This window comes from Leguminivora glycinivorella, chromosome 11 (genome assembly GCF_023078275.1).
Source record: "Leguminivora glycinivorella isolate SPB_JAAS2020 chromosome 11, LegGlyc_1.1, whole genome shotgun sequence".
Lineage (NCBI taxonomy): Eukaryota > Metazoa > Arthropoda > Insecta > Lepidoptera > Tortricidae > Leguminivora > Leguminivora glycinivorella.
In genome coordinates this window covers 11800555-11811344 of record NC_062981.1, presented here as the reverse complement: position 1 = coordinate 11811344, position 10790 = coordinate 11800555, and the positions used below count along the sequence as shown (strand labels likewise).

The 10790-nt window shown below is 35.7% G+C and overlaps 1 protein-coding gene across 1 annotated transcript; it reads right to left on the bottom strand.

Annotated features, from left to right (window-relative positions):
* Nucleotides 1-3847: 3847 nt before the first annotated feature.
* Nucleotides 3848-10549, bottom strand: LOC125231341 (arginyl-tRNA--protein transferase 1). Its single transcript, XM_048136787.1, is given in 9 exon segments — nt 3848-5299; nt 6223-6404; nt 8099-8260; nt 8652-8839; nt 9382-9462; nt 9799-10004; nt 10006-10068; nt 10141-10267; nt 10354-10549. Coding segments are annotated over 9 exon segments (1503 nt in total). The 5' UTR covers nt 10442-10549; the 3' UTR covers nt 3848-4893.
* Nucleotides 10550-10790: the final 241 nt, after the last annotated feature.

Genomic DNA, 10790 nt, shown 5'->3' with positions numbered 1-10790 from the left:
ACTTGCGATTTCCCAAGTTATATAAACAAACATTTTATCTAGTTAATAAATATCTCTATTGAAATATTGGTGAGTTCTTATCTCATTTACATGTTATAACGTTAAGAAAAGTTATTCTGTAGTCGCTGTATGTAAACACCGTTATTGTTAATATGGACGTCATGAGGTGCATATTGTTTCAGTGTAAATAAGAATGGCAAGGTATGAATGAACCATTATTTAAATATGATAACAGTGGTAGGTAGACAGTTTAAGACAGTTGTAGATATAACACGAACGTAATATGCATATGTTGTTTATTTTTTAACATACATATGTATTTGTTTACGAATACTTCAAATGAACCCTTTTTAGGGTTCCGTAGTCAACTAGGAACCCTTATAGTTTCGCCATGTCTGTCTGTCCGTCCGTCCGTCCGTCCGTCCGTCCGTCCGTCCGCGGATAATCTCAGTAACCGTTAGCACTAGAAAGCTGAAATTTGGTACCAATATGTATATGAATCACGCCGACAAAGTGCAAAAATAAAAATTGGAAAAAATATTTTATTAGGGTACCCCCCCTACATGTAAAGTGGGGGCTGATATTTTTTTTCATTCCAACCCCAACGTGTGATATATTGTTGGATAGGTATTTAAAAATGAATAAGGGTTTACGAAGATCGTTTTTTGATAATATTTATATTTTCGGAAATAATCGCTCCTAAAGGAAAAAAAAGTGCGTCCCCCCCCTCTAACTTTTGAACCATATGTTTAAAAAATATGAAAAAAATCACAAAAGTAGAACTTTATAAAGACTTTCTAGGAAAATTGTTTTGAACTTGATAGGTTCAGTAGTTTTTGAGAAAAATACGGAAAACTACGGAACCCTACACTGAGCGTGGCCCGACACGCTCTTGGCCGGTTTTTAATGAAAAATTTCATTTTGTTTAAGTAGGTGCTTGGGGTAGGTATTTTTAAGACTGTAGGATGTTACCAGTCTTTTCGGCAGGCATTTCTCCGGATCTCTACAGGTTTTCAAAAGGCAAACAAAAACAACATTTAAATTACCTATGTACCAAGAATGGCAGATTTTGAGAAATATGAGTTTTGCGATTGGCCTCCATATTGATCAAAATAGCATTTACATGTGCGAAAAGTGTTTCCTTAGGAAATGTTCGTATTTGTCATGCTAGTTCAGTAAATATCAGTACATCTTGTACTAAGACTGACTGAAACAGCATGACACACGTTCGTACGTTTCCGTAAGAATACGTTTTCGCACTACATCTGTACCTCACCAAGTTGTAATTAATTTGAATAAACTCTATTAAAAGACCTTACTTACATCGAAACCTAATAATGTACATATATTATAACCAGGCTAGGCAATATACTTGAAGCATGTTGCCTACTAAGCAAACAAAAAGCTAATACATACAGTATAATTCCAGTTAGACATAAAGATGGATCCTTCTTAGTAGAGGCCACTTTTTCCCAGGTTATACTGTTGCATTTATTTATAACCTGCAGTGTGGGTGGTTAACCTGTATTTTTTTTTTTCAGGCTAAAAATAAATGCAAGTATATACGTTACTTAGTATTAGCACAAAGATAATGAACGTAGGTATTAAATTCGATATTGATCATCGTCGGGGTCAGGGTGCGTATATTGAAACGCTCATCTCTATCGTCGTGCAATTACAGAGCTGGACAAACTGGCGCGGCGTTTCGTTTTCGTTTGGCGTCGGAGAAATGGGCTTGCTTCCATAGTTTACGATATAGTGGAATGGAATGGATGGTGGTGTAAGTGTAGACAAGAGGCCAATCTTTCCCACTTCATAGCATATCGAAGTTTATTGTAGTAATACGGATTTACGGAAGAGCGATAAATGGAGCCATAATTGGGCCATTTTTTTTTCATAGTTGTCCACCCCACTTTTTTTGTAACATCATTTTCAGACATTTCGATCCTGATAGGAGAAAAAAAAATGTCCCAAGATTTCCAAACATTTTTCAAACATTCCATTCTGTTACCACCATACAAAATGTATGAAAAAATGGTAACGGAATGGGAAAAAAACCTTAGGACACTTTTTTTCTCCTATTAGGATTGAAAGAGCTCGCGATTCTGAGTGGAAACCACATGAAAAAATGGCCCAATTACGATACGCTAAGTAGCGTGGACGATTGGCCATTTGTTTACGCGCCCTTAGGGCCTAAGCAATTGCTTGTGCTTGGAAACGCTTTGTGTCTCCCTATCTTCTTACTATAAGTGCGACAGTCACAGTTGATTTTTAATCGTTATCGTAGCGCAAGCGATTATTAGTGCCTAGGCCGACTGACCCCTTAGACAACATGCCAATCGTCTATCCGTAGAGAACGAAGCGCAACTATCACTGACTAAAGATAACTACGACACGTTGGATGTAAACAATCTTAACTGTTTATTCGTCTCTGGTACAAGTCATTAGCCGACGTATTTCTCGGGAATTGAACTCAATCACATAATCCTTTCTCGAAGGCGCCTGGCGGTCGCCTTTTTTGGTCCGTCGATGTTGGCCATTTTATTTAGCATAGGTATATAGGTACACTATCAGACCAGTTCTAAAAAGTACACTGACATAGAACGATATTGAATGACATCATTTAGTTATCGCTCGCTGCAATAGGTTCAACTACTGGCAAACACGAGCAAATGCATGATATTTTAATATCGCCCGAATTTAAATTGAGCTGGGCCGAAACTTACGAAATTGTACTTTTGGGTCGCGTTGGGCTCACTTTTCAAAATTTTAAAAGTTCCTGATATGAGTTCAAAAAATAACAAATGACAAATACCTAGTGAACTCAAAATATCAAAAATCACTTGCATACCTATATAAGACTTTTATGAGCAGGGTCTAGTTAAGATGAGTATAAAAGCGACTTTATACATTTTTTAGCGATTTTAACAAATCTTATAAAGTTTCGGTTCCGGCCAAAACTAGAGCTAAAGCCGAACCTTCGTTTTCGGTTTCGGCCAGAAAACATGTTTCGGTCAGACACTACATACATCAGCATAATTTTGCAAATTTGCTAAACTGGTAATGAATGAGAAGTCCGGTATTATCACAAATATTTCAATGACAATTAAGATTTGCATAATCAGGGTAGCCGAATGGCACAAACGCTCACGAAACGAAACGCTCGTAGATATCTATCTATATTGCTCTTACGTATTTGGCGCGACAGAGCCAGACTACCTTTCGCGGCGTTTCGTTTTCGTTTCGCGTCGCAGAAATGCCATTTGGCTACCGCACCAGTTAGGATAATACATTTTTTCCTTTTTCCTCTTTTACAACTGCAATCACTGTTCTAGGCATAATCAGATGGTTTTTTTTTTAAAAATAAATAATATATTAGTGACAGCAACCGTTCAAGTTCAAAGCCCTGTAGGTATGTTCATATCAATCCTCAATACCTTATATTGGAGAAATAAATAAATAAATAAGTTTCATGTGTTTATTGTTTAGAACAATTAAGAAATAAATTTCCATCTTTATAAATAATATCGTACTTTTCAAAAATGTACATCTTTAAATCATAGACACTGAACAATTCCATAAGGATACAATAGGTTCGTTTGTTTTATAAAAAATAAAATTTCATTTTTTATATCATAATATTAGACTAAACAATCAAATAGGTAGTTCATATCATTAGGGTCTCCAACTACGTAGGTATATGTACGACCTCAACAACCTGGGGCTCGTTTCTCGAAAGGTACAAGCCTTGTATTACAAGTGCGTGAACTGTCAAATCGTATGGGTTGTCATGGAAACACACTTGTAATACAAGGCTTGTACCCCTGGGGCCCATTTCTCGAAGCTACAAGTTACAATTTACAATGTCTAATATGACAAGTTGGAAAGAGACTTCCGCTTGTAACTTGTAACTTTCAGTTTTGAGAAACGGGCCCCTTATTTGATTAAGATAGGTAGGTATGTACTGTGGCGTTTTCAATAGCGTAGCGTTTTTGTTATTAATTAGCGCTATGTGCCTAGGTGGGGGTTACCTGTTTTTAAGCTCCCTGCCGTCAAAAATGAAATGGGACTCCCCCTCTACCCCTAACTATTAGTTAGGTAATGTGTGATGTGCTGTGTGCACTTGTCCCACGGTCCCGCGCCCCCGTTATAATGTTGCTGTGATGCACACAGTTTAAAAAATGCGTCACTTTATCAATTATTCGAAAACATCACAAATAATTTGGTTGAATTAATTGTCTTCTAACCTTAAAACTTGCTAGAAGAAATATTTTTAAAGACCACTTATCTATGGTATTAGCTGTGCGTAATGGTCTGCTTTGTAGTACATTAAACAAAATTATAATCAGAAAACTATAATTAAACTTACGGATTATTAACTATGACTAGTTAGGCATAATCAAATCAATATATCAATAATTGGACGAATATTATTATTGAGAATAGCTACTTATTGAGAAAAATTATGTTCATGAAATATTTGTAAATTTGTTGAGCAACTATGGATCTTATTCTGATGATAAACTACTAGTAAGGGGGTTGATACAGACTCCTGTAACTTGTATGAAAACATTGAGAAGTACTGGTCAATTCATAAGAGTTGGCATGAATGATTGAATGAATGAAAATATCTATGTGTGGGACAAATTAGCCAATAATATGGTGGCTCTTGACAGTTAGCAGGTGTCACTCACACACTATAAGCTTCGTTCATTCCATTCACGCCAACTTCGTGAATCAACCTGTAAACCAACTTTGCAATTACCTAAATGACGAAAGCATATAACACTAAATGTATTATTCATCACAAAACACTATTTAAGTACAAAGAACAAACAGATTTACATTGAAGGTGGGAATTAAACTAGAAAGAACATTTTCTACAGTATACTCTCATTGACTTACTAATATCATCCGCTTGGCACAAACAGCTCCAACTAACTGCGAATACTGCTGCAACATCTCTTCAAAGTTACCTTTCTTACTTTTCCTCTTATAAGTTTTATATGGCATTACAACACCTTTGGCCAGCACCGGTACATAATTCATATCGTCATCTTTAGGGTAGTTATGATCTACACTGTCAATGTCCGGGTCTAGTCTAGAGTATGGCGTGGCTTCGAGCTTAGGGATACAGTCCTTTAAAGGGAACCATTTGTAAGTCTCAGGGCAGGCGAGGTCGGAGGGATAGAAGTTGCCCTTGTACCGCATCTTCTTGCAGGAGTGGATGTAGTAGCCCATGTAGTAATACTTTAGCGCGGGACTGACTGACTGCAGTTGCCTGGTGAAGGCTATCTCCCTAGAAAATACAAAAGGTACAACTACAATTATTTAGACCAATCCATACATAGTTCAATTATTTTCTTTCACACACAGAGAACCTCCTATAGAGTAGAAATCTTGTATATTTTGTGCGCGATACGAGTCGCCAGTGTTTGGGGTGCGAGGAGCGGGCGGGGAATGTGTTAAGCGCGCTGTGATTGGCCGTTTCAAGGACGGCGGGCAGTCGCGCCAGATGAAAAGGGACAGAAGTATGACTGTCCCTCTACTGACGCGTAAGTGGCCAATGTAAGTTGACCTATGCCGGCTCTGAATAAATTATAAATATGACTTATTTTTCACACCTCTGTTTTTCTATTATTTCTAGATTCGTCAATCGATAGATTCTACTAGGCTAGGCACACACTAATCAATCGTTGTCGATCGTGTTCTGATAACATCCTTTATATTTATATCCCCTTTTCCGTTACTAAAAAAGTTAACTTCGTTAATCGTTAAAGCCATTTCGACAAATTTAACGTAACAAAGTTAATCGCCATACATCAGTATCCACTATATTGAAAAATTTACTGCCAAGAGCTGTGTCAGTGCTGGCAAAATTTAGGGCTCCAAAAGCTTAGGATTCAAATCCACGTTACTTTTTTAGGTAATATTTCGAACCTATAGGCCCTATAGCATAGGCTATAAACTAGATGTTTCTTTGTGTGCAAATTGTAAGTATGTAGGTATACTTAGACCCACATGCACCAAACACTTAACACAGGGTTAGTGGGATATCTGTCAAATTCCATATAAAATGGTTGGTTAACCCTCGGGTTAACCCTCCATTGTTACCATAAAATAAAAAAAATTACACAATAAATAGGGTATTTTCGAATAGAGAAGAGTCCCCAACCCCATACATTTCTCAACTTACATGACTCTAAAATATCTCATTTTTACCTCAAAGCTCCATAAGTGCCCAATGTAAGATGAGTGTAAGCTGGGTCATAGAAGAAGTAAACCGATGAGACACACTTGGGCAGTATGTCTATGACACCCACGGCTATGAGTTTTCCGTCCAGCCAGTATTGTTGGTGGAAGGAGCCGTAACCACAAGGCGGGGCAGAGTCACTATGCTCTTCCTGAAATAATAAGATTAAAGGTCAATTTACCTAGTCCCAAATTAAATAAGGTTTTGTACTGCAAGGCCAGAAAAATTACACATTACCAAGAAAATAATTTCTACAATCCGGTAGATACTTGGAGAAGCAGGCAATCATGAGCCTTTATCACATAAATTAACTATTTGTCGAAATTTTTATTGCAATAGCTTTCATTATAGTGAAATATAATACCGTGGATAAATAGCTTTGTACGCAGTAGGTACAGTCTGACCAAAAAAAAGAGTAGAAATTAAAAAGTGGCAACATCGTAGTGTCGTCCAGTTTTCTCACACATAGGTATTGATTTGAAAGGGATGACACTACCACACCTCGGACACTGGCGATCAAATTTATGAAAGAGGCGCGTTCCTAGCACAGTCTGAAGCTCGTGTAGGTGAACGCGTACTATGCTTGTATGAGTGAAATATGACAGTGAGGTCGACTGTTCGCGTTTTTGACAGGCGGTAACTGTGAGGTAACCGAGAGGGGGTGGGCACTTTCAGCGGGGAGCGGGAGTGGCCATACTGTACGATAGTATTCTTTATTATACTGTGACACTACAATGTTGCCACTTTTTAATTTCTACTCTTTTTGGTCAGACTGTATTGTGTATTCTGTTATATCATGGGAATGTAAAAAGCAAAGGACAGTGGCCTTATCAACTTGCCAGGCAGAGTACATGAGTATTTCGGAAGCTTGTAAAGAGGCAGTGTACTTAAGAAACCTGCAGTTCGAAATTACCAATAAAATGTATACTTTGAACCTGTTTAATGACAATCAGAGCGCACTTAAGCTGTCGTCAAATCCTGTGTTTCATAAAAGGTCAAAGCACATCGACGTCCGCTACCACTTCATTAGAGAGTGTGTTTCTGATAATTTAGTTAAATTGCATTATTTGCCCACAGCTGATATGCCCGCTGATTTGCTTACAAAAAGTTTATGTGCAAAGAAGCATTATAATTTTATAAAAGCCTTAGGTATGGTTAATGTTTAATTTGTTTTACTATTATTAGTGATAGTGGGGGTATTGTGTTTTTATAACTGAATAATAGCGCCCTCTATATAGTTATGGAAACTCTTTTGTTGATAAACTCTTTTGATACTCGCAGTGTAATAGTTGTCTATGTATTTCATTTGAATATGGAATAAAGTGCTTTTGCTATTCTGCCACCGACGACATCGTTTCTTCTTTATAGACTGTATAGGGCTAAATTTACAATTCCCAATACTTTCTGAAACATTGTAAGAGTTTGCCCTTAGGTACATACTTAAACAATAATGAATTCTGACTCTTCTAATTTTGACATAAATTAATTCTGTATCATTATTATTTTTAATTTTTAATTACGAATGATTTAATGTGGACTTAATACTGTATGATATTTGATATGATTTTATTTGTACGTGTTGTAATTTTATAATATGTACGACTGTATTTCAATTTTAGTTATAAACTTGAATGCCATTTTATATATTTCTACGCCACTGTTGGCAGAATATGCTGAATCTTACAATACAACCTGTTAACATCTCAATTGTACCTACCATATTCTTAGAAATAAATGTTATATTATGATTATGATACTAAAATGTAATTTAAAACTAACTCCACATGCATAGTACAACAACCATGCCCCTTATTATTTTTTTACTAAGAAACTTTGAATTATTACCAGCAATGGGCTCTGCACTAAAAAGCTGAGGAACTTAGTTGGTGTACACTTTTCAGGCTTATCATTATGTATGACCGTCTGATACTTGGCATAAACTTCACAAGTTTCTTTCATGGTTGCCTCCCATTCCGGGCTTGGAGGTGCAGTTCTCACTAATTTTATCTGAAAATATAAATAAATATTATTAGATTTTCCTGATACCATCTCTTTCCTCAATCCATTCATGGGCAAGAATAAAAATAATGATTGATGAATCTGAGCCTCATTGCCATCGTATATGTATGTATGTAATAATTTCCTAATAATTCTATATAAAATAAAAGTAAAAGATGGTGTTTTAGTGTGGTCCTTTTTGGGATAGCAGTGCCATAAGGGTTAAAACAAATGAAATTCATTCCAATTTAGTTATAAGGTCCAAAATAAAGATACGAAAACTTTGTATATTAATATAAGTGGTTCTAATTTTAGAAGGATAGACCTATTTGGATATTTCTCGATCACCTCAATCAGTGCATCACTATATTAATTTTAAAAACAAAATTTATTTTCATACCTCTAGTTTATGTTTGACATCATCGGGTAATTCATTTATAAAATCCTCTACTTCTTTTTCCTTATTTTTGTTTGTGTTAGACAAAGAACTGATATCAATTCCTTTTTCCTTAAGTTTTTCCATTTTCCTCTCCAATCTAATTTGCTTTGCTTTTTTACTGGGAGCTTTAGCTGGGTTGTAGCCCTCACCTATTAAAAAAACAGACCATTAATGTTTGATGTTACTCGAAATGAAGAGGTTAGTGGCTTTGCCAACCACATTCTGTTGGCTAATAATATTACAAATCCAACAACATATTATCCTTAGGGCTCAATACCTCAAGGGTCCCAGGGCCTAATTAGATTTAAGCCAGTTATATACTCTTTCTTTTACTCATGTTAGTTTTAACATGTAAGGGGGCATTTTCAGAATTTAGGGCCCCCCATTAGCGTAAGTTGTTAATAAAAATTAACTCACTGTCACTTTTGTGACAATAATCAAGCATGAAATTTCTATAAAAATATTGTATTTGTGTTAATTACATAAACTTTAAGCGATAATCTATATTCAGAATGTGAAAAAAGTAAATTTTTGGACAGATTTTTATGCTTAATTGTCGTCACAAAACTGACAGGAAGCTAATTTTTGTTAACAACTTATGCTAATTGGGGAGTTCTAAATTATGAAAATGCCCAAGAAAGTGAATGTTTTAATATGAGCAATGATGTGAAGATGTAATTAAATTTCTTACCTTTTTTCACTTCTTTAGGCTTACTCTTATCTAATGGTTTGCTTACTGGCTTGAAGTAGATTCTAATTCTACTTTGGGTTCATCTGAAACATTTCAAACAAAAAATATAGTAATAGTCTCACTGGAATTTATTATTATTAAGTGTTATACATTCCAACCAAAAAACTGAGATTGGATGACTTGGAATTGGATTCTAATGACTAAAATTGGAATTCACATATTTCATCAGTTTTTTTTTCAAGATTAGAATGGACTAAAACAAATGCCATATTCTAAATAAAAAGTCATTAAGGCCTCTGGTGGTGATGGTTTGAAGGAGGCGGGAAAAAACTAAACTGAGAGACTAAGACATTAAAAACTTTACTAGCTAAGTGAAATTCTGTGACTAACTAATATTTACAATCTTAAATTTCATACCTTTACACTGCTCTTTAGGGTCTTCAAAAGCCTCTTCTTCATCTGCCTTCACAATGTTGCTAATATTAATATTCTGTGGCACATTTGTACTCTCCAGGAATTGCTCCACCCCCTCTGCTATATCAGCCTCACTGCTGCAAGTAGACATCTTCCGATTGCCATCTCCAGCCATCTCAGATTTCTCATTTGCATCTTGTCCTAAAATATTTATTAAAACGCTTCAATACTTTCTTCTGAGACTTTGTAGCTTTAAATTCTAATGCTCTGCACCTGTGAAATAAAATATGCAGTGATATCTGGAACATTCCTTCAGTCGACCAGAGTATTTAAAGCAGTGTTTACCTTATAGTGTACATAGGGCAGCAAGTAACTTCCATTGTCGGTTTGTAACAATATTTTCCACATCTCCGCCAGCCCCTATCGATGAGATCTTGATAGTCACCCACAGTCATGGAATGTGCCCACATACCTACGATACCAATCTTGTTTTTAAAAGTATTGCACGGAATTAGTTTACAAATGCAAATTTCATAAACATGACACACCATTACTCACCGTGGGTGAAATTCGTATTGGGACTTTTGCAGTAGCCACATCTGTCCTGGCTATCTGCATAATATTCTACAATACTACTACGAAACATCAAGATATCTTTCACGAAGACAAAATTAAAAGGCTAGAAATAAAATTGTAGCTTCCTGACGAAGACACAAGGCAAGTCCCACAGAGACGTTTTTTTTTTTTTTTAACTAATTTTACAAAGTAAACTTCTTTGTATTTGGCTCCATTTCCTTACTATAGAGTGTTTCATTGTAGGATTAGAGAAGTTTAAACGTATTTATGACTATCTCCTTATAAAACGGCATCTGATAAGTCTAATATAAAATAGAAAAAACGGGAGTTTAAAATGTAAGATAGAAAGTTAAACCAAAACTGTGCCTTTAATATGTCAATGTCATTCAAGTGACAAGACAATGACATTTTATGTGTCA